Genomic DNA, 24489 nt, shown 5'->3' with positions numbered 1-24489 from the left:
CACAATTAATTTTTCATTTTGATCCATTTTCACAAATTGAATAAAAAAGGTTATTGTCTGATTTCAGACAAGAATCACACACTGATAATAATGCTCATTTGCAGATTGTCAAGAACAGTTTTATTTCATGTATTTATTTATTTTTTACCTCATTTGGACTGTTAACAGAAGTCCAAAATGTTCTCAGTTCTCATTTAACAAATTGTAAAACATACACCGACCAAGAGTACAGGGATAACAGTTAGTCATGCCGCCTGGATTCTTTTTCAATACAACCCTGTAACAAAACAGGAATGTTAAAACACAATTATCTCCTGCATTGAGCTCATATTAACAAAAATGAGATCTGGGCTACATTGTCACTGGGTGACATATAGTAAAAAATGTTAAAGATTCAACAATAAATAAATAAAAACTCATATGTATCTTCGCTTTCGCCATACTAAAGTAGCTTCGGAATCAGATGGAATTCATGTCTGGATCAAATGTACATTTCAAATTGTAAACATGTGCAGCCCAAAGAAATCTAGTGATTTCCACATTGCATAGTGAGCTACAGTGCTATAAGAGAGGAAAGGTAGTGGCAATCACTGTATTTAAGTATAGATAGCTTAAGATTCAAACACATGGCTTACTTCCTATGGCTACAAAATAATCCTTTGAGTAAAGGATAATAACAGTATCCATAAATATGAAATGGTAAATGAACAACATAAATTGATGGACTCAAACCCTCACATTCCATGCCCACAAGGCATGTAAGAAGTGCTGTGCTGGAATCATGTTATACTTACCAAAAAACTTCTGCATGTTGAGGTTGAAATACAACCATTGACTTGGTCCAAATGATAAATACACAAAACATCCCACTATTATCCAATTCAAGTTTGCTACATGTTAATCAAAACCCCTTCATACAATAAGGCACGTTCATTCATTGTATGTTTGACAAGAGGGGAAATGCTCTGGTCATAACATCAGTTATCTATTTAACTTAAAAAAATAGTCATGGAAGTGCAACTTTTTTGACACTATAATGTAATACAAAATGGTCAAATGACAGGTGGAAATTAACACACGCAACAGTTATGTACAACAATTAGAAAAATCCAAAAAATAACTTAAATCTATAAGTTCTGTACAGCCTTTTTGTGAGGGACATGGCTCGGTTGGAAAGTAGTCATGCCCTCTGACTAGTTACATCATCTTTCCTGGGTATCGGCGAGCGTCTGGCAGTCCATCTTCAACCTGAGCTGCAAGATACAAGAAAAAAAACGACAATAAGTCCTCTAATACAAACTCTAAAAAGAGCAAGCCTGACAATGCCAAGAGACAACTCATCTCATATAAACCTTCTCCTAAGGTTTAGTCAGATGAGAGCAGAGCTTGTTCACCTGTCTGCTGCCTCCTGCTCTGCCTCCGTGGGGCTGCCATCTGGTTGTGTTGATGAGGCTTTGAGTTTACTGGCATCTGAAAGGAGACAGAGCCCATGGTTAGAGACCACTCATTGGTGGCAGTCAGTATGCCACTAGAGTACTGATTCAGGGTCAGGATAACCCCCCACCTGTCTTGCAGCGTACCCTGGAGCCAGCGGATCTGTGTGGCGGGCCCATAGCCCTGCTCGTTCTTGGCGGCGATGCGGAAGACGACAGCTGGCCGGTTGGGGGAGGAGCTGTCAATGTAGGCGTTGGCCAGGTGGGCGGGGCTGACGGTGCAAGAGGTCTTGGTGCCGCGGTAGATCCTGATGAAGGCCAGCTGGCCAGGACGCTCAGAGCTGCTGGACCGGCTCTTCCTCACCGCCAGGTACATGGAGTACTCCAAGATCGTACCTGACGGGGATGTGGGGGAGTCCCATGTGATGTGGACCGAGTCATTAGCCTGGGGGGAGACAGTGGTTGATGGATAAAGGGTGAGAGGAAAAGCAGGTTATTTAGGAGAAACGATGATACACATGTTAAACGAGAAATATATTGTGGAACTAGAAAACTAGTGAAATTGAACAGGCAGCAAGAAATCACAACAATCTCCCACGTGAGCTCTCGGAAGCCTCTGTTGAACAATAACGAATGCTGGCAGCACATTCTGTTAATGTGCTTGGCCTCATTTACACCCCTGAACAGTAACCTTCTCTCAGTGTAAAGTTTGCTGTTGTAGAGTACAGTACCTTGGTGATCTTGACAGCTGAGGGCGCTCCGGGGAAGCCGGGCTGGCAGGTTTTGAACTCACTGGTAGGGCTGAAGTCTCCCTGACCACAGCTGTTGATGCCTGCTACTCTGAACCTGTACGCTACACCTGGACCCAGCTCCTTCTTCTCCCTCCACTCATAGTCCTGAGGCCCCTGCAACTTAATTTGTGGGAGTGGGGTGTGTTGAAAATGGTGCGTGTGTGTGTCAAATCCAGAAATCAATGAAAAGATTAGAGACAAATTAACAAAAAATGACTGCTAGCTGAAGATGGTTTCTGCAGATAACATGCAGAAATTGTTAATTTGTCTCTAATCTTTTCATTGATTTCTGGATTTGACACACACACGCACCATTTTCAACACACATTCTGGGGGCATGTTTTTTCATTAAGATTCAAACCAAGATGTGGCTTACCTCTTTAGTGTTAGTGGGTCTGCTGTAGATGGTGGGAATAAAGTCATTCCCAGGTGGCAGGTAGTAGTGGGTAACCTCAGAGAACAGGGTTTTGAACACTCCAGCATCAAACCACTCAGACTCATCTAATTTCTCACCAGATACCTACAGGGCACAGACAGGGATTACTTCCTTCAGTCTCTATGGTAGGAAAATGAGTAACTTCTTTAGTATTCTTGTCCTACCTTGCATTTGACAGTGTTGAGATCTGAGGAAGCGGTGTCAGGTTCTTGTCCTGTGAATGAGGAAGGACTGTCATTGTTTATGCAGATGATATACAAACCTGGTAGAGTAAAAAGCTAGCTTGAGGTCCATGCTGTTACCTGGCTGGTGTTCACTGCTCACCACTGTGTCTGAGGGCTGGGAGGTTTTTGTGGGGTCAGCCTCATGTCCCAAGGGCTCGGATTGTGTTTTTCCACTAGCATCACTCTCCCCCTCTGTATGGGGGTCTCTAACAGCCTCTGACACTTCCATGGGAGTCTCTTTCTGCCCTGAAGCCACCTCCTGGCGTAGCATTAACAAATCAGGGTGTAACATTTAGCTTAGCTGTTACAGTCTCAATGGCAGTACTAACACCATCTGAATATAGCACTTTCCCAGCACTGTAGCTAAGACAACTGGATATGTATGTAAGGGGTCACCACCTGACCTGTTGGGATGTATTCTGGGCTTCCTGTGAGGTGGGGTCGTCTGGGACCTGAGCTGACTGGACATCTGGAGGAAAACGAGCACATCAAGCATAGCTTTACACATATACCTCTTCTTAGCTCATTATATATTAGCCTGCGTCAACCTTCAACCCTGGCCCGGTACAGATGTCAACCCTGGCCTTGTGAATGGACCAGATGGCCCTGGACAAAGACTTCTGCTTTAAAACCACTTTCAAAGCCAATAGCTTGGCATCCTCTCGAGGCCATGTGAAATTCACTGTGGTCATTTCTATTCAAACTAGTGGTCTCTGATTGTATGTGTGTGAGCAGCAGGTAGATTTCTCCTCTCACCTTGGTCCTGGTGGTTCCTCTCCTGGGCACCTGTGCTGGGTCGGGCTGTGGGGTTGTCTGGGGTGTTAGAGGGGGAGACGGGCTGCAGCTGGAGGATGTAACACTCTGCTGCAGGTAGGGGGCGCCAGGCCACACGGAGCATGCTGACGGTGGACTTGACCAGTAGTACTGCTGCTGGGGTGGAGGGCCGCTCTGAAAACACCACAAGTTGCAGTTAGGTTGTAGCAGCAAAATGGCCGAGCAGGTAGCAATATCCATTTAACTTTATCTGAGGGTTGCTAGTGTGAACAAATGAGAAATACACTCTCTCCACTGACTTTCCTAGCTAAATAAAAGGTCAAATGAAAATGTAAAAATAGGCTTTAAAGATGGTATGACTCTGCAGCACATATTGAGTTACAGTAATAAGACAAGTGCTGATATTAATAGTATCCTTGTCTCTCTCCTCACCCGTCTCCAGATACCATAGGTCCTGGCAGCACACCTGGTAGTTCCAGCTCTTCCGGTAGCCGTCACGGCCGCTCCAGATGTAGAGGCGGGAGCCGATAGAGGCAGCACAGTGGCCTGCTCTGGCTCGGGGTCCCCCGCTGCTGGGCTGGGACTCTTCCTGGTCACCCTGGCTCACTGTCTGCCCCTGTTGCTGATCTGGGCCTAGGCTCTGCCATGTCATGGTGTCTGAAATCAACAGGAAAAGGGGTTAACTATTTAAGCACTTTGTAACATCTGCTTATGTAAAACAGGGCTTTATAAATAAATGTGATTGATTTAACCTTACTGGGTTCAATTCAATATGATTCTCAAAATATGAATTTAACTAAATGGAATGCCTGTTATGTGACCAGTCAGATACTCATTATTACAAGCTAATCACTTAGGGTATGATACTGACCTAAGTTGAGCACGGATAAGGAGTTGGTACAGATCCATTCAGCTCCCAGGGTGTTAGGTTTGTCTGTCTCTGGAACGGGGACCCACCCCCCAAAAACATACATCCTTCCCACAGAGGCAAAGCAAAAAAAATACAAAATATTAGGCAAACATCCATGATACCACACAAACATATACAGCACACACAAAATAACTATTTCCATTACTTGTTTTCTATAACGTTGGCAGAGTGAAGGCTTCTGGGTAGAGGAGGGGGTCCTTTAGTGTCAGGTGTAGACCATGTCATAGATTCTAATGAGCAGACAGAAGAGTGGATTCAGAGAGCCAGTTAGATTTCATCGCCACGACCACAAATGCAAGGTTGCGTTTTATGGAAACCGAAAGTTGGTTACTGCTACAGCAACTTGAATTCACACCAAGGAGGTTATTTCATTCAAAGTGTTGTGGTCAGATTGTGGTTCATCAAAGCATGGCAGTAGGCTGTGAGGTTACCGAGGTCAAGCTGCCAGAGGTCATCAAGGCGACTGCCTCTCATTCCTCCGAAGATGTAGAGTTTGGGGGAGCCTGACCCAGTGTATGCTACCGACGTGTGGGACTCTCGAGCCCACGGACCCACGCCCTTAGTATCTGGAATGTTCCAACCCTTCACCCCTGACACTGAATGCAGCTCCAGCTCATAAAAGTCATCCAGGTACCTACAGAGAGAAAACAGAGACAGCCAGTGGGATGAGAACTAGCCTGGTCCCAGATCTTTCCCACTCCTATGGTCATTGGTGTGGCCAAACAGATCTGGGTCCAGGCTAGGTGGGATCAACAGTGACAGAGCAAACATTAAGGTTTCTTATGATTAATCACAACCCTCAGTACCCTGATTAGAGAAGCTACGTTGGAGACTGTTGGAGCTAGGTACATAGCTCCATACCTTGGGACATTGCCATTGGGGTCCTCGCTGTCATTGGCCAGTCCCCCAAACAGGTAGCACTTGTTCCCAATGAGGGTGAAGCTGTGGCCGAGGCGGGGACAGGGGGGCGGCATGCCGTTCTTGGGTGGCCTGGGTTTCAACTTCTTCCACAGCCAGCGGCTCGCCTGATAGACAAGGGGTCAACTATGGCATCTTATCCATCAGAGTGAATACATACAATCTACTGTACAATCTAAGGGGGAAAGACGCTGTACTTGTGAAGACCTTCCATCAGAGCTACAGGACTGTGAATGACAATGCTGCTGCACACTCTTCACCTTATACATAAAACATGACAAGAGGATCCCTATTACTGAAGACACTATTGAGTGGGAGAGCCTCACCTGTAGCTCGTACAGGCTGTTGTTGTATTTGCCAAACTCCACCATGCCTCCAAAGACCAGGATGCGGGTTCCCTCACAGGCAAACCCATGGGCAGCACAGCCTGGAGGGATGTCCCCTCTCACAGCTGGGAGAAACCACTGCTTAGAAACTAGACAAAGGGACAGAGACCGAGCAATAGTTGGTTTGCTTAACTAGCTAACGTTAGAATGATTGTGAAACTTTCAAGGCATTAACATATTAGTCGCACCAGACGGCTAGGAAAACCAAATAGCTAACTAGCTCACTTCTCAAACGCAAAATGTGTCGCGTCCATTAGCTAGCCAAACTAGTTAACTAACGTGTTAGCCTAACGTTACCGGTGTTGTAAACATGGAGCTCCTCCGCTATCCCCTCGTTTCCACCTCCAAACACGATAATAAGTTCCCGAATAGCCGCTGCTCGGTGTCCGTGTCTTGACCGGGGAAAAGGTCCAGTAAATGAGTTGACTTTTTTCCATAACGGGTCCATTGTTCCGTTAGGAACGTTACACACCGGAGTTCGGTCCATTAACGGTTACAGCAGTTTGGCGCTGTTTGTTGTTAAGAGAGAGAAATAGGAGGAGCGAGGTGACAAACTCTGACGTTGTTCCCTTCACCAGAACTGCAATACTAGACAGAGGAAGTTGCTATTTTTGTATCGAAATGAATGGAAGTGTCCAATTTTGACCGATTTTTTTTTGTTGCTGCCAATAATAGGTGTTGATTCAATTTATGGATTTGTATTGCCGAAGTGATTTCTAAGCTACTATAAGCTCTAAAAATGCAGTTTTGACATCCTTCCAACTTTTATGTAGGCTTGCCTAAATGCCAGAGAGCCAGTCAAGAAATTGGGTTGAGACAAAGTTTAACGTTTGATTTTAGTTTTAATCCTTGTCCTCTACTTATATCCTTTACCTACTTTGTCTGCATTATTTACTGGTAATACATCAAGCTACAACATTCAAGAAATATCCCGAAACACTCTTTCTCCAGCCTCACATGGTGCAAGTGGAGAAAATCCACACATTTTTCTTAGAGAACCTCTATTTTAAAAGTGTGCGTGTGTGTTTGTAGACTCAGGGCAGGCGGCCATAGGCAGCTCTTGAGTTTCAAGTTTGGGAAAGTTTAGGGTAATTATTTCCCCAACACTTTCATCACAACTTTTGGAGATATGTCAACAAAACAATTTTATGGTAAATTGATCAATTGTTTTACATTTGGAAAAAGTTGTAGATATATTCCAATGAAGTTAGATCTATATATATATTTGTTAAATATACAAGTAGGAAAGGCTTAAGATAAATAATCCACTTGTTTAGAGAGAAAGATTTAGATAATTTTAGAGTAAAGTAATATGTTGGATGAGTCTGTTGGCTTCTATGAATGTGCCAAACTAGTTAACTGTCATTTAGACAATGACTAGCCCGGTTAGCGCTAGTTTATGTTAAATTGCCAGCTAGCAACTTCACTAGCAGTACGTGCTAGCTAGTTAGCATAAACTGCTAGGAGTGGTAAAAATACATTAAATAAGATAACGTGACTTAATTGCAGTTGTAAATGTTTCCACTAGTGACTGGTTGCTTTACAGTTAATGTTACTTTATAGCCTTTTAGCTATTTTCCACAACACCGTTATGTCATATAGTAAGTAGTAACTCCCCCGTTTTCAGTCACAGGTGTGGACTGGATTAGATGTGAGCAGTGTAGGAGGTGGGCTCATGAGCTGTGCTCCAATTTGACTGGGGATAGCTTTATTTGTGACCTATGTACAAATTAGAATTGTGCAATAACAGAGCATAAGAGAGTTGCCACATCAATGTTACACTGAATTCATGAGTTAAGTTATGAGTTGTTGTTATTAAATGTTATATTCCCCCCAATATTATTTAATGTTATTAGTTATATTCACTTCCAATTAATATTTTTTTCATTAATTAAAAACAGCTATTGAAAACATTTTGATCCTGAATATCATTTTAAAGACTGCTAGGATTTAAAATTTTGCAATATTAAAATAATATTTAGCGCAATTGTACATAATGGGTTGTATGGAAAAGGAACAACAGAAAATGAATGTGCAGGTGAGCTAAAGAGGGACTTTACATCAAATCTCCTCATAGTGCGAATATTAATTGTTCCATGTGCAACACCACCCCCCCCCCCATATTTTATTTAAATTATTAAAATAAGAACGAGACTTAGCCTTTAAGTATTACTAACTAAAGAATTTCTAAATTAAAACTGATTAAATGGATTTTAACACACTCGTTTGAAACCCTATGCCATAATATTTTACCAATGTACTTTTATAGAACGCCCCTTTTCTACAAACATTTCATGAAATTCCTAAACAAAGTGTAAACTGTAAATTATTTCCCTTATTAATAGTTAATTTGCCTAAGCATGACCCTCATACCCATGTTTTTTTTCAAACATTGCTTTTATGTGTCATCAATTAGGCATTGTTCTTAGGGAGGGCTAGTTACCTCCTAGTACCCTACAATTTATACCGATCTGGGTGCCAGTTATTATTAGTTGTATATGCGCATTTTCGTGGAACAGTTTCATTTCAATAATAATGTTTTCGTTTCTCAAAATCATCGTTACGTGGTTAATCATAAAAATATTAAATAAAAATATCTACAAGTTAAAAATCAACTAAGGCGAGAGCACCAGTCTGCCATTTCAAATCAAATTGTATTTGTCACATACACATGTTAGCAGAAGTTAATGCGAGTGTAGCGAAATGCTCGTGTAGCGAAATGCTCGTGCTTCTATTTCCGACCATGCAGTAATATCTAACAAGTAATCTAACCTAACAATTTCACAACAACTACCTTATGCACACAAGTGTAAAGGAATTAATAAGAATATGTACATAAAAAAATATAAACGAGCGATGGCCGAACGGCATTGACAAGATGCAGTAGATGGTATAGAGTACAGTATATACATATGAGATGAGTAATGTAGGGTATATAGACACATTGGTATGCTACACTACACTATGATCCATTGGCTAAATAAATGAGCGCATGGAAATGTACTTCCATCGTCATCTGAGTCAAATACATAGGCCTGAAGCTGACAAAATAAAAACAATCAAATATCCTGATGAAAAGTCTGGTTCTTTCAATCACATTCACGTACTCCGCCTGTCTTGCCTCTCTTTCTCTCGGTCTTGACTTGAGCTGTTGCAAGTAAAGTGAAACATTTGATCAAATCATCAACTGGCTCCAGCAGAAGCTGTCGCTAGCGAACTTACAACGTTGTATCAATCAGCCTATTCCGGGCCCTCAGTTTCCTGCGCCAGTGAACTCGATCGGGACAGACATCTGTTTTTGTATGACGTTTCCACTGGATTTATGGGATCATCAGATCAAGACTTGGTGGTTATCGAGGCCTGGAGTGTTGGAAAGTTGTTTCAAATAATGTGAAGAACTATTAGTACTCGCAATGGATAGAAAGAAAAAAACTGTTGCGACGAAGAATAAAAAAATACAGAGAAACTCATCTTATTAGGGATGGATGTGGTGAGTTAAGACAATAAGAAATAAAACATCCCAAATGTGCACCTTCCTACATACTTCCTATGCATGCTCAGGCGCGCATGCTCCCTCAACATGATCAGGACCGAGAAACCAGACACATGCTCATGGCTGACATGCAGCACTCCGAACGAAAAACAATGAAACAATTGCAGTGGTGATTTTAGCATGTAAATCTTGGTGGGGCAAAAACAAAGAAGAAAAGTGGGCAAAATCAGCAAAGCAATTACACAACACAACACTAAGGAATCTTAGATTTAGGACCACACAGCCACTCCACTGAATGTCAGGCTAATGATTGCTTTGCAATGCTTGCAGTTAGCCACTGATTCCTTCCTTCCAAACAAGTCATTGTTGAATTTGCGATTTCCAACTTGTTGTGTAATGTTTATGTCCAATGGCCGATGAGCACCAATACGTTTAATACATAATTTATCTTCATATGACATGGACTAAAAATAATTTGCCAGTATATTGTTGACTTGATTCATGAGGATGACTGCTTGCTAAGATTTTGAAAGTATGATGTTGACCAATCAAAGCTACTGTAGATATAACATGATTTGACTCATTTTATCTGTGGCCAATGACCTTGAGCCTTCTTGGATGGGTACTTCTATTGTAATTCCATGGCAGCACACAAGTGGCTGGAATTTTCTAGCTCTTCCCTTAGACTTGGCAGCAACATAGTGTCCCCATGAGTGACAGAACACTGAGACAATCAAAACGCAACTCTCCATATTTTCTACCCTCCTGCCCCTTCACCACAGAAAGCACTGAGCTAGGCTGAAAACCCTGCATTTTGGAGCTGCCTTAAGAAAACAAAAAAGAGACTATGTTTGTATGTGGCCCTATTAACTCAATAATATATATATATATATATTTGTTTTTGTTTTTGTTTTACATTGTTTGCAAACTGATATGTGACTCGTATTAATGCCAAAATAACATGCACAACAGGCAATCAATTAATCAAATATATATATATATATATATATATATATATATATATATATATATATATATATATATATATATATATATTGGGGGGGGAGTAAAGAATGTGTGGCTCAAAACTGAATGACTGTAATTAATACATGCATTAATATACATTAATGTAACTAAATCATGAGGAATTAATGGTACATGTACGAGGCCTACTGGCGACATACTATGTAATGCGAAAATTGATCAAAATAAACAATTGAAGGACAAACAATTCACACAATGAAACAATGCATTTGCAAGAATTGGCAGAAGACAACTGAGCGCATTCTGGATAGCTGAGTGCATGCATTCTGGAGAGAGACATACCATATCTTCACAACACACCCCTCTGCTTGTTGCAACATTTAAAATGACACTCAACACACATTATCTTCTCACATATTTTAGATGCTTTTCACTGACAGCCGCAACTCAATCAGCTAGGCCTATTGCCATGCGCGCTGCCCAAATGGCAGGCTTCCCAAATAGGCGTAGGGGCACGCACAGGTATTTAAAAAGCTTTGTGGCTAAGTCATGCTCTCTGGTGAATCTTTTTAAATGATTTTATTTAGACAGAGTAATTAAATAATTTAGGCAAAACATATATTTACTTTAGTGGAAGCCAGCATCCAAACAGTGCACTGTGCATCCGCCAACTTTCCAATTCAAAAGAGGCTGAAACTAGATATGTGTATAATGTTGAGATGCTCATGTCTCCGCCCAAAAAATGGGAGTCATCGTCCCAAAGGAGGGAAGACAGGCTACAAGCTGAGGTCTGCATATTATGACCATGAAAATGATTCGGGCTTCGGCTCTTCCTCGCTGCTGAAACTCTCTCACTGGAGAAAGCATCCGAGCGAGCGAAACAGCGCCCCTCCGGTCTGAAGGTTTTCACCAGCAACGAATTCGGCAGTCCAGCCCCCATTCATTTTCGACGAGGACACAGATACATGTGCAAGGGATTGTGGGAAGGTGAGCAGCGAGAACCCTGCTAGAGGAGCGGTATAACAAGTTTAGTTCTCCTCTACTTTATGCAAATGTCAACCGAAGCATTGTCGACAGGAGGCATAAATGTAGCCCATGTTTCTGATACTGTCTGGACAGAAATAATATGACATGGGGAGCTGTTTCTCTTGCTCCGATGCTTTATCTGAGATTGATGCAACTTTCTGTCGGGGCGCGTCTCGGTCAAATAAATTATTATTCATATTTCAATATTGTATTTGTACAAGGAGGTAGACTACGGTAGGGCGTCCCAGGCCCCTAAGGCCCGCCCATAACGCCGGCCGTGTGTAGGCTACTGACCTACGTGACTGCATGTGTTTTGTGAGGCACAGTTTCCTGTCAGTGAGAGGAAACACATGCAGCGCACCGGAAAAGTGGATACACACACACACAAACGTGCACACATGAGCCTACTTATTGCATTTTGTAATTGACACACAACAACACTAATGCACACAAACATAATCACATCACCTTATTCCACTAAGGCCAGGATTCAATCCGATCCGTGTAAGATCCACGGAATAGTGCGCTTGACATTTAATGGTAATATCCGATTGAACCGACATCTCCAGCATTTACCATGAACTTCGGGGAAAATGCCCTTTTAAAGCGCTGTGAATGGAATATTGGACTGAAACATGTGGAAAGATTAAAGGGCTCCTCTTCTCCCGTTTTGACCGAAGTGAAGCCTGTGAGAATGAAAGTGTGTACACACGTTTGTCTGTGTGTGGTGCGGCTGATTTGAAGAATAGCCTACTTTTAAAAATTGAATGTAACAACTAGCCCAATTTCTTTCCATAATTAGATGTCAAGGAGATTTCGCACATACAGTCTGAGTATTTCACACACACACACAGAGAGCACTCAGACTGTATGTGCGTGAGGAGGAAGGAACACAAACGCCTCCAGGTGCTTGCCAAGAAGGTGACGTCAGTTGGCCCGCAAGTAGTCAGAATTACAATATTACTGTGTGTGCGCGCGCAAGCGGTCGCAGAGAGGAGGAAAAGCGTGTTTACACAGACGGCCGAGAGCCTGGGGAATAATGCGCGAGAGGAAGTGAGCCGGCTCTATGTCTGCGCGCTCCGACTTCCTGCTCTGAAGAAGGAGAAAAAACCTCCGGATCCCCTTACATTCTCGAGCGCCGCAGCCCAGACGGCATCAGCATGGAAAACCAGCGCATTATACGGAATTCTCTTTAAAAACATATACGGGAGGAAGGTAGACGTCTAAAACCAGGGTATGTGGAGGCATGCTTCTCTTATGATATTAATATTCACTTTATTTAACTAGGATAGTCACTGAGTTTGAGTGGAGTTTGAGTGATGATGACTTAGAAGTAAACGCTGTACCAGAAAATATAGTTTGGAGATATGATATAACTCGGTCATCACAATGAACTTGAAATTTAGGGGACAACAGTCGATAGATGCTGGTAGTATATCCCCGATTTGTTACGCTATCTTGTAACACATGTATACATTTGCGTAAAAAGTATATGTTTCCTTCTATGCATATAAGTACGCTATTAAAAAGTTACATTTGTTTTCGTTTTGATGTTTGCTAACATTGGGCTACTCCGTTATTCACACATTGGATGTCAAATGCAAATCGCTCGGGTCTGTCATGGTGCTCTAGTCTGCTTTTCTCGCGCAATTTCTTGTTTTTTGGGATGCATTTGGCAACTCAAAGTAGCTGTTGGTGTGAAAATGCTCATGGCCCTTTAAAAACTATAGTAGACTTTCTGGTTTGTCTGGACTCAACAGACTAATTGCCATGCGCTTCCGGATTGAATCTGGCAGCAGACAACATCTTGAAAATGAGTCATGGGGCAAACAAAGAACCGTTTGAGTGTTCCAGGCTCTCCAACACCGATGATTCTGCACAGACCCGAGCCCGGCGGTCCACCCGTGATAACCCACACCTTTTTGAGACTTTAGAGCGTCTATATGCGGCGTTTGGTACGATACAGCGACTAGAGGCATTATATAGCCTATGATGTCTAATGATATCACTGGTGGCTGAACAGTACGTGCTAGCGACAGGAGCGCGTAGTATCGTTGTTAGATACTGGAGAAGCCTGTCCAGAGGACCAGCTGTAAGATTTCTGTCTCTGTGTCATAACACTATTATAAGATACTAGAAACTCCCCATCAACAAAATAAATCATCCCTACCAGAAGCTACATGTAGTGTGTGTGTACCTACCTGTCCAGGAGGAGAGACACTGGGCTGTGGGCCTATCATCCCATACAGTACACATAAATAACATGGACATATTCAATGCTGCAATAAAACATATGTAAATCTATTGTAACCATATTTTTAGTTGCACCAGTCCAGTGTTTATCAGGCAATGCAGAGTTGCATGTTTCCTTATGATTGCTAAGGATATCCCCAAATGAACAGACCCTGCTGCTTTGTGCCTGAGCTTGGCTTGTTAACCCTTGTCACTATGGAACATCAAAGACTAAATACATCATACCACAGCATGTCCTGGGGGAGACCCAGAGTACATACATGTATGCAATGCATTCTCCATATGTTGTTGTGGAATAGGAAATGGGTGGTCTGTGTTGCCGTACCAGAGCGAGGCGAGGAGGAAACCCGTCCATTTGTCCCAACTGTGAGGTCCCTGTGTTTCCGATGGTTCCCGGTGACAGGAATTCCTACCTTTGAGTTGGGACTGGTCCCTGGGAAGACGCCCTGTAGCAGAATGAGAGGAAGTCCTCATTTAGACAGCTTTATGGTCTCCCATCGCACGCACGCACACACACACACACGCACACGCACACACACGAGACCTCCTCAGGAAACAGAGTCAGAGGGGGTGTTCACCTTTTTCCTCTCCTAGATGGTCTCTCTCCCACTGGTGGAGAGGGGGATGGAGGAGGAGGGAAAGCAGGATACTCTGTTCGGGGTTTTTAAACGGACAAGCTTGTGTCTGGGGTGTGTATGAGAGTTAGATGGAGAGAGAGAGAGAGAGAGGTGCACAGAAAGTTGTCTGTGTAGAGTGTGAGAGAGACAGACAGTGAAGTCAAGGTAAATAGTGTTGTTGGGCTGAGGCCTGTCTTCGCAGAGGGGCACTGACCACATCCTCTCATCACCACAGAAACATCCCTCGCTCCACCCATCTGGCCATAGTTGGCAGCACCAAGTCCCTGAACTCTGACACAAGCACACACACTTGAACTCTTTATTTTGACCTATAATGAAACATAATTACTACTAAGAAGCGCACAGGCACAAAGCACAGCGTGTGAGTTAGTGCCAGTGACCGAGTGTGCATGCGTGTTAGTGGAGTGGCATAGAGTTTGAGTGGACAAGCTTCTCTGACTTGTCTGATGTACTAAAGCTGCCAGGCAGCTCCTCATTCACAAAGAGCTGCTGTGTTGACCCGTCTTCTTATCATTTAGGCAGCCAGCCAAGCGCTCCAGTGAGTGAAAGTTTTACACAGTCACTGGTGTGTCTCATTACATATGCAGTAATGGCTTTTATTCCCCACTTCAACATATTGTAATATGAGAAGTATGATGTCGCTGGCTGGAACTTGGCCCCATAGGCATACATATGTCTATAGACAGTACATTGGTTGGCACCGGATCTGGCACACAATGCCAGGAGTAGCATAATACTGTGACTCCAGTGTCTGTAGTGATGATCTAAATGTGTTGTTGGTGTGTTTTCTGTCTTTATGGGTAGGATTTCTATGGTGCAGGAAACGCCTTCTTGGTTGGGGGCGGGACATGGGGGAGGCTTTTGTACTTGTTGTACTTGAGGGTTAGAATCTGTGTGTTTGTCGATTTACATGCAGTGCAACTGACAATGATGCCCCCCCCCTCTCCCCCCCCCCCCCTATCTCTCCCCAGTCATGGAGAGTGCCATCACGTTGTGGCAGTTCCTGCTGCAGCTGTTATTGGACCAGAGCCACAAGCACCTGATCTGCTGGACGTCTAACGACGGGGAGTTTAAACTGCTCAAGTCGGAAGAGGTGGCCAAGCTGTGGGGCCTGAGGAAGAACAAGACCAACATGAACTATGACAAGCTGAGCCGCGCCCTGCGTTACTACTATGACAAGGTACACCTCCCTGCGTTACTACTATGACAAGGTACACCTCCCTGCGTTACTACTATGACAAGGTACACCGCCCTGCGTTACTACTATGACAAGGTACACCTCCCTGCGTTACTACTATGACAAGGTACACCTCCCTGCATTACTACTATGACAAGGTACACCTCCCTGCGTTACTACTATGACAAGGTACACCTCCCTGCGTTACTACTATGACAAGGTACACCTCCCTGCGTTACTACTATGACAAGGTACACCTCCCTGCGTTACTACTATGACAAGGTACACCTCCCTGCGTTACTACTATGACAAGGTACACCTCCCTGCGTTACTACTATGACAAGGTACACCTCCCTGCGTTACTACTATGACAAGGTACACCTACCTATGACTGCGTTACTACTATGACAAGGTACACCTCCCTGCGTTACTACTATGACAAGGTACACCTCCCTGCGTTACTACTATGACAAGGTACACCTCCCTGCGTTACTACTATGACAAGGTACAACTCCCATAGATTACTATTGACAGGTACACCTCCCTAACACCTATGACACACACCTCCCTGGCGTTACTACTATGACAAGGTACACTCCCATAGATTACATTACTACTATGACAAAACACACACCTGCTACTACTATGACAAGGTACAACTCCCATAGATGATTGGCACTACTATGACAAACACCTCCCTGCTTACTACGGATGACAAGGTACACCTCCCATAGATTACATACACTACACTAATGACAAGGTACACACCTGCTGTTACTACTATGACAAGGTACAACTCCCATAGATTACATTGGCACTACACTAACACCAGACACACACCTGCTGGTACGGATGACAAGGTACAACTCCCATAGATTACATTGGCACTACACTAACACCAAACACACACCTGCTGGTACGGATGACAAGGTACAACTCCCATAGATTACATTGGCACTACACTAACACCAAACACACACCTGCTGGTACGGATGACAAGGTACAACTCCCATAGATTACATTGGCACTACACTAACACCAAACACACACCTGCTGGTACATATGACAAGGTACAACTCCCATAGATTACATTGGCACTACACTAACACCAAACACACACCTGCTGGTACGGAAGACAAGGTACAACTCCCATAGATTACATTGGCACTACACTAACACCAAACACACACCTGCTGGTACAGATGACAAGGTACAACTCCCATAGATTACATTGGCACTACACTAACACCAAACACACACCTGCTGGTACGGATGACAAGGTACAACTCCCATAGATTACATTGGCACTACACTAACACAAACACACACCTGCTGGTACAGATGACAAGGTACAACTCCCATAGATTACATTGGCACTACACTAACACCAGACACACACCTGCTGGTACGGATGACAAGGTACAACTCCCATAGATTACATTGGCACTACACTAACACCAAACACACACCTGCTGGTACGGGTGACAAGGTACAACTCCCATAGATTACATTGGCACTACACTAACACCAAACACACACCTGCTGGTACATAAGACAAGGTACAACTCCCATAGATTACATTGGCACTACACTAACACCAAACACACACCTGCTGGTACGGAAGACAAGGTACAACTCCCATAGATTACATTGGCACTACACAAACACACGCCTGCTGGTACGGATGACAAGGTACAACTCCCATAGATTACATTGGCACTACGCAAACACCAAACACACGCCTGCTGGTACGGAAGACAAGGTACAACTCCCATAGATTACATTGGCACTACACAAACACACGCCTGCTGGTACGGATGACAAGGTACAACTCCCATAGATTACATTGGCACTACGCAAACACCAAACACACACCTGCTGGTACGGATGACAAGGTACAACTCCCATAGATTACATTGGCACTACGCAAACACCAAACACACGCCTGCTGGTACGGAAGACAAGGTACAACTCCCATAGATTACATTGGCACTACACTAACACACGCCTGCTGGTACGGATGACAAGGTACACCAACATTGTATAAACCCTTCACAAACATACAGTGAGTTGAGAAATCATGTAACTAAACAAAATGAAGAAACTATAGTATGGAACTAAGATGAATTGTATGAAGAATGATAGTAAAAAGCGCAGGAGTTAAAGTTAATGAAATTTGATGCAAAAAGCAAACTCGGCTTCATCCTTCATTAAGGCAGATGGCTTGTTCATCACAAAACCCTTTGATATTGCCAACCACTTTTCATATTTGTTGTTGTTGACAAGATTAGCAAGCTTAGGTATGACATGCAAACACCAAATGCTGAGTCTTCCTATTCATGCATAATGGACAAATAATGAAAGACAAGAACTGTAGTTTTGAGTTCCAAAAAGTGGGTATGGAAGGGTGAAAAAAATGGTTGCTATCTATAAATAAGGACAAACCAACCGGTAGAGACAACCTGGATGGTAAATTGCTGAGGTTGGTAGCGGAATACATTGTGACTCATTTGCCACATCTTCAATTTAAGCCTAGAAGACAGCGTGTGCCCTCAGACAATGAGGGAGGCAAAGGTCATTGCGCTACCCAAGAATAGCAGAGCACCCTTTAATGGTTCAAACAGCTGACCAATCCGCTTGTTACAAGTGCTCAGCAAACATTTGGAAAAACATTTGATCAAACATAAAGTTATTTTACAGAAAACCAAATAACAACAGACTTTCAGCATGCTTATACTGATGGACACTCAACATGCTTGGCATTGACACAAATGACTGATGGTTGGCTGAGCAATTTGAAGGGACTAAACTGCCGTGTGTAACCCTAGATAGCAAGCTGTCGTGGTCAAAACATAGACTCAATGGTTGCTAAAATGGGAAGAGGTCTGTCCATGATAGGGTATTGCTCTGCCGACCAAACGTGTCCTACGGGCCCTAGTTTTGTCGCATCTGGACTACTGCCCAGCTGTGTGGTCATGAGCGACAAAGGAGGACATAGGTCAATTGTAGTTGGTCCAGAAACAAGGCAGCATGTATTGAGAGATTGACTGCATCACTATTGGTCTTTATGCAAGGTATTGATCTGTTGAAGGTACTGAACTGTCTGTTCAAGCAGACAGTTCAGTACAACACAAGACATGCGACCAGAGGTCTCTTCACAGTCCCCAGGTCCAGAACAGAGGCTGGGAAACGCACAGTATTAAATAGAGCCATGACTAGATGGAACTCTCTGCCACCACAGGTAACTCAAACTAGCAATAGACACATTAAAAAAACAGATGAGTAACACCTGCACAAAGGGGACTGTGACAAGACAGCCATTTTATATATATATATATGTGTGTGTATTGTATTGTGATTTGCACTGTATTATGTTTTAGACCTAGATATTGTGTGTATATACTGATGTAGGCTATGTATTTCAGTCCTTGACTAATAATGTTCTGTACTATGTATTATGTCATGTGGACCCCAGGAAGAGTAGCTGATGCATTTGCAGCAGCTAATGGGGATCCTAATAAATACCAAATATCTCTACACAGCATGAACATGTCTGTACCAATTCTACAGGTCAAACCTCCATATATCGTAGCATGTATGTTAACATTACACTGTTATTACTGTATAACATATGATGCTTCAACTTCTCCTCCCCTCTTCCTCCTCCAGAACATCATCAAGAAGGTGATTGGCCAGAAGTTTGTGTACAAATTTGTGTCCTTCCCGGAGATCCTGAAGATGGACCCCGCGGCGGTGGAGATGGGGGTGCGGGTGTGTGATGAGGCTGGTGGGGCCCTGTCGGAGGGGGAGGGGGATGAGGAGGGGGTGAGGGGTGGCCCCCCAGGGAGGAACGAGTACCTCCACTCAGGCCTCTACTCCTCCTTTACCGTCAGCTCCCTTCAGCATCCCCAGGACCTCCTCCGTCCCCCTGATTTACTCCGACCAATCAAGGTGGAGCCTCGACATGATCACCATGACGACAGTGGCACGGTGATTCGCTTTGTTCAGAACCGCAGCCATAAGGGCGGGGCACTGCCGGTGGTGTCTCTGCCGTCATCCCCGCTCCCTTCCTCCAATGAGGGCTACTATTCATCCAAAACTTCCACAAGGCTAGCCCACTCCTCGTCCTGCTCCTCCTCCCCATCACACAGCCCCACACACACACTCTGGAGGGCACGGAGCCCCGCCCCTGAGACTGACGAATCAGAGCAGAGCGCTCAACCCCTTAACCTATCATCTGGTCACAGAGATCGTGGCCAGGCCACACCCACGCCAGAGAAGAGGGGCTTAGCCAATAGCGTCCCGCCAAAAACCAGGAAGCCTAAAGGCCTGGAGATATCCGCACCCTCCCTGCTCCTGACAGCCAATGACATCGGCTCTATCGCCCTCAACAGTCCTGCACTGCCCTCAGGGTCCCTAACACCAGCCTTCTTCACTGCACAGGTCAGTACCACCCTCACTCACAATCTTTTCCCAGGTTAGCCCTGAACACAAGAGCATACACTCGCTCCACCCTCACCCTCTGTGTGTGCGTGCTGATTTATGTGTGTAATAACATTTGGGGAAAATACATGACTTATCTTGACTTATCCCTGAGTCTCTCTGGAACCGTCTGTCCTTACCCTGAAACAGGCAGGGTAGGGAGAGTAGAGGGAGGGAGGGAGGTAAGAAAGAGTTATTGAGGAGAGACTGAGAGGAAATGAGGGAAGGAGTGAAAGAGGTAAGCGGAAAAGAGGGAGTGGGTGGGGAGCGAGACTAGTAAGGAGGAGAGGTAAAAGAAGGGAGGGGAGAAGGAGAGAAGGAGGGTGGGGAGGTCTGTAAGTGAAGCCATATGTTTCTAAAGCTCTTGAATCGCCGGCGTGAGGTAAGAGTTGTTGTAATATACCACGGATAGAGAGATCGATTCTCTCCACCTAAAACTCTTTATTGGGCCACTACAAAACAACACGTTAAAATAGCATACATCATTCCTTACCCACCGAAACACAACCCCCCCCCCCAGCAATAGGGAGGCAAGATGGAGAGAAATTGTCATATGTAACTTCTCAGCTGGAACCTAGTTTTCCAAGTTCTGTGACCCCTAGAGTTCCCAAAGTCAGCCTTGAACTCACCCCCCCCACCCCCAATCTGTCCCCCAAAGCAGGGTATGAAGCGCTCTCTCCCCTCCTGGTTCCGGTGTTTAACTAAAACAAACAGTGGCAGCACAGCAGGACTGAATAACCACAGTGAGAAAGTACATCTGTGTTGTGTGTTCATACTCCGCTAGCTCATTTTACAGATCACTGAGAAAAACACCAACAGAACATTGAACAAATTGAAATCTCGCTCCCGTTCTCCCCCTCCAGACTCCCTCAGGTCTCATCCTCACCCCCAGTCCCCTGCTGTCCAGTATCCATTTCTGGAGCAGCCTGAGTCCCGTAGGACCCCTGAGCCCCGCTCGCCTGCAGGGCCATGGACCCCTGTTCCAGGTAAGAGACACACACACACACACACACACACACACAAACTCTAAAAGAGAATAAAGAGAGAGGAGAAAGGAAGGAAAGAAAGAGAGTGACACCACATGGAGTGAAGACTGATGTAAGCGAGTTGAGGAGTGAGGGAGGGGAAAGTTGTGGGATGGGTGACAGAAAGGGGGAGGACAGTATAGTATTTATGCTTGTTCATACTGAGCTGAGAGGGAAAGGGCTCCACTCTAACTGGTAAACAAAGGGGGGATAGTGAATTCTGACAGTCTGAGTTAGAAGTTTGAGCTACAACTGGGGTTGCAAAATTCCGGGAACGTTCAATATAAATCCCTTGTTTCCCGAAATCCCGGTTGGAGGGTCCCGGAACCAGGAGGGAATAAGCAGTAAATCCGTAATCCTCCATCCAGGACTTCTGGAAAACCAGATTTTATTTGGAAAGTTCCCTGAATTTTGCAACCTTTGCTAAGACAGAAGATTTCCCCCGAACAGCCTCATTTTCTCAACAACAACGGTCCCTATTTAGTTGTGTGTGTGAGCGGTTCGCTGTGATTATACTTAAGTTTGTATGTGTGTGATTCACTGTGTGCATGGGTTTCAAAATAAGCTACAGATGTTTCCTTTCTGGTGTAGACGAGGAGTGGGGGGGCAGCTTCCTGCTTGGGAGGCGGGGTGGTCAGGAGCCCCACCCACTCCCATCAGCCCTCTCACAACAGGAAGTGCCTCTCCTCCCATCGTCAGGAGGGATGGGCGTTAAAATACCTCGGCCACCATTTTAGGGAATTCTTAAACCCAGTCAGCCTCTCCAGAGTTAAGGCTGGAGTTCTTTCAAAAAGTTATTTGTAGTAGTACACATGTATAACACTAGAATAGGGATATAGATGAATGTACTTTACCTCAGTATAATATGGGGGCATTATTGATCAAGCATTATAATTGTGTGGTATTTCAGCAGTCTTGTCCTTTGTCTGTCTCTCTGTAGTTCCCCACCCTCCTGAATGGGCCCATCCCAGTCCCCCTGTCCAGCCTGGACACCTCCTCCCCCTTACTGCTCTCCCACAGCCCACACAAGTCCTGATCATCCTGGAGGACAGTACCATACCCTACTGGACTGGACCAAAACAGGCTTAAATCAGGCCCGACCAGAACAAATATGCCCAGTCCACGCAATTTCAAATCCTGGACCCCGACACAGCAGGACTCGAGGCCAAATCAGGTTAAGCCAGTAAATATCAGGACACTGCTGCAAACCTACTGGATCAGCCTTCAACTGCGTCAATATCATTGACTTGAAGATACATTTTCTTTAGCTTTAGTTGAAAATATTTCTTTGTTGGCTTTCTTCTGTTTAGTTTGGATCTCATCCGTCTTAAACATTTTCTATCCCATATTTATCCACTTCTCAATGCCAGAATGCTGTCCCATGCATTGGACCTTTTCAGCCCTTTATCAAATGCCTGGTCGTATGGTTAGAAATGTTTGTATCATTGTATAGTGGTTGATATGTTCATTTGAGGCTGTGAACCTGGTTGTATTGTTCTGGCTAAGTGTTTTTCTATGGTATTGTATTACACTTTATATGCATTATTACCTTGTACCGGCTGTGCCTTCTCAAATGTAAGACTGTTATGTAAATGTTTTATTTTCAAGCTTTGAAACTCTTTTGACGAAATTCCAGTTCAATATTGAACAAAAGCTTATTTGTAACAGCTTTTGGTTATTTTGTTTTTATAAAGGAATTGATACAAATGTATTATCAATGATTTGCTTTTTTTGTTGTTGCTGTCAGAGTCCAGTAAAAATGTCTTACATACGGTTTTAAATAAAACATGAAGCATTGAATGCTATTCAAGAAAACCACAATAAAGACAAGGACAAGTGTACTTATCAAACAGACTAATTTTACTGTGATGGTTATGAGAAATAAATAATTACAGGACAACTGTCAGTGTTCCAGAGAGATTGAGTTTACACCACAGCAGGAGCTCCATATGTCTGGCACACACCCCCTCAGGTAAGCTCAGATCATTTTTAAACTTGAAAAAGTACAGTATTACAATATTAATATAGATCACTGTCAGCTGAAGACACACACCGCGGCTTGTTAAGTCTATTTAAAATGTGTACAAACGCTGAAAAAAAAGAAACCAGGTCCAGACTATGTAGACTGTGAAACTAAATGTTTTCTCCTTTCAGAGGCGACGCTTCTGCCCCTTGACATGCCACACTGACACTGTATTCACAAGGAGAGGTCAAACACAGAAAACAAAAATCTCTTAATACTGTCAAATCAAGTCAGCCATTTTAAACACCAGTCATCATGGTACAACCCCACTCCCATGGCCAGCTACAGAGTAGAGAGCCATTTAAAAAAAAACTAGAAACTGCTTACAGGTTATTGATGCACAAAAACAACCAGTATTGTAGACCTTCAAAAGGCAAGAGAAAATGAAGATCTTGCATACAAGAACTTAAGTCAAGACCATCCTGGGGGGTCAAGACCATCTAGGGGAAATAGAGAAGGGGGGGGGACTGATGAGTTCCTGTGGGAGGTCACGGCGCTCCTGTGTTTCTCTCCTCCCAAATCATTGCTTCCCTGTTGCCATGACAACCGGAGAGGGAGACCGGAAATGTCCTGGGGAGTCAAACTCTACCTTCTGCTGTGGTCCCATTCGTTGGCTAAGAGGCTCTGAGGGTCGTTGTGCTCTCCCAATGACTGGACCCCACCTCAACCCCTTCCTAAAGCCCGGTCTGGCCCCTGAAATGTTCTGGAATGTTCTAGGTCAAGGAGAATGAGGGAGGCTGGGAATTGCTTCGGTTCAGAGGAAAGATTTCCAGTTGAGGACCAGACACTCCCAGTCCAGTCCCTCTCTCTCCCAGTTTGGACCAGTCTGGTCTCGTTTCAGTCAAACACCACCATCAGAGGAAGCTTGAGAAAGTACTTGAGGAAAAAAATGCTAAAAAGGCATTCAGTCTCTGAACACAACGACATGCAAAACAGCAAAGGTAACAGCTATGATAAACAACATCGAGATCATCAGTGGAATCATAACCATAATTCATCATTTGCAATAACAATAGTAACCTTAGCGACTGGTCGGTTGTGCATGGTGTCTGAGTTCACATCATCATATACACAAACTGCGTGTTAAATACAGACAGTAGTAGTATAGCAGCAAAATATACCCCCCCACCCCCCTTTCCATATCTTCAAATAAATAAACATAGTTCATCTCTCCCTCCCCAATCAACTCCAGACTCACTCGCTCTATGGGGGGGAAGGGGGTCCAGGGGTGAGGGGCTCATGCGAGAAGGAGGAGGGGGCTCTGTTCCATTCAGTCTCATCTCAAGCGAGAGTCCGTTACTATAGCAACAGGAAAGAGCTCCACCCAGGTGCAGAAAGTCTAGAAGAGCATGCTCTGTCTTCTGTTCTTGCTGTTGCCTGGAGAGATGGAGTGAATTTTTAAAAAAGAGAGAGAGAGAGAGAGAGAGAGAGAGTGTTCCATGTATGTCATAACAGTTATAAAGCTCTAGGTAAGAAGAGGTGTGTGTGTTTGTTT

At 44.0% G+C, this 24489-nt stretch overlaps 3 protein-coding genes across 8 annotated transcripts in view; 1 reads left to right on the top strand and 2 right to left on the bottom strand.

The window, feature by feature from the left end:
* Nucleotides 1-94: 94 nt before the first annotated feature.
* On the bottom strand, nt 95-9540 carry LOC124014424 (host cell factor 2-like). Of its 6 annotated transcripts, none has more exons than XM_046329374.1 (16): nt 9001-9540; nt 5834-5982; nt 5451-5614; nt 5021-5223; nt 4735-4819; nt 4530-4633; nt 4091-4315; nt 3641-3832; nt 3289-3353; nt 2963-3143; nt 2825-2874; nt 2601-2744; nt 2165-2344; nt 1581-1878; nt 1395-1470; nt 95-1248 (listed from the first exon to the last, which is right to left on the bottom strand). In XM_046329374.1, exons 1-16 carry the CDS (start codon nt 9062-9064, stop codon nt 1203-1205), a joined length of 2226 nt encoding a protein of 741 aa, XP_046185330.1. In that variant the 5' UTR covers nt 9065-9540; the 3' UTR covers nt 95-1202. The 6 variants fall into 6 exon arrangements, 4 of the variants coding, with proteins under 4 accessions (XP_046185330.1, XP_046185327.1, XP_046185326.1 ...); XM_046329371.1 differs by lacking the exon at nt 9001-9540 and adding an exon at nt 6191-6756 and having other exon boundaries at nt 2165-2338; XM_046329370.1 differs by lacking the exon at nt 9001-9540 and adding an exon at nt 6191-6754.
* Nucleotides 9541-12313: 2773 nt separating this feature from the next.
* elk3 (ETS transcription factor ELK3) lies at nt 12314-22812 on the top strand. Its single transcript, XM_046329369.1, has 5 exons — nt 12314-12630; nt 15259-15467; nt 19134-19907; nt 20810-20932; nt 21912-22812. Exons 2-5 carry the CDS (start codon nt 15261-15263, stop codon nt 22005-22007), a joined length of 1200 nt encoding a protein of 399 aa, XP_046185325.1. The 5' UTR covers nt 12314-12630; nt 15259-15260; the 3' UTR covers nt 22008-22812.
* Nucleotides 22809-24489, bottom strand: part of LOC124014421 (cyclin-dependent kinase 17) — a 34008-nt gene continuing 32327 nt past the window's right edge. The window contains exon 16 of the mRNA XM_046329368.1: nt 22809-24371. Within this exon, the coding sequence (XP_046185324.1) occupies nt 24334-24371 (38 nt within the window). The 3' untranslated portion in view covers nt 22809-24333. The remainder of the gene's footprint in view (nt 24372-24489) is intronic.

This window comes from Oncorhynchus gorbuscha, linkage group LG25 (assembly GCF_021184085.1).
Source record: "Oncorhynchus gorbuscha isolate QuinsamMale2020 ecotype Even-year linkage group LG25, OgorEven_v1.0, whole genome shotgun sequence".
NCBI lineage: Eukaryota > Metazoa > Chordata > Actinopteri > Salmoniformes > Salmonidae > Oncorhynchus > Oncorhynchus gorbuscha.
Note: the sequence above shows the minus strand (reverse complement) of the source record. Positions and strands in the feature narration are given on the sequence as shown.

Coding starts and splice junctions, on each gene's coding strand:
- elk3 (XM_046329369.1), top strand. CDS start 15,261: ATGGAGAGTGCCATCACGTTGTGGCAGTTCCTGCTGCAGCTGTTATTG. Junction 19,908..20,809: donor CAGCCTTCTTCACTGCACAG/GTCAGTACCACC, acceptor CTCCCCCTCCAG/ACTCCCTCAGGTCTCATCCT. Junction 20,933..21,911: donor GCCATGGACCCCTGTTCCAG/GTAAGAGACACA, acceptor GTCTCTCTGTAG/TTCCCCACCCTCCTGAATGG.
- LOC124014424 (XM_046329370.1), bottom strand. CDS start 6,380: ATGGACCGAACTCCGGTGTGTAACGTTCCTAACGGAACAATGGACCCG. Junction 4,820..5,020: donor CCTCTGGCAGCTTGACCTCG/GTAACCTCACAG, acceptor TCTGCTCATTAG/AATCTATGACATGGTCTACA. Junction 3,354..3,640: donor GAGGAACCACCAGGACCAAG/GTGAGAGGAGAA, acceptor GTTTTCCTCCAG/ATGTCCAGTCAGCTCAGGTC.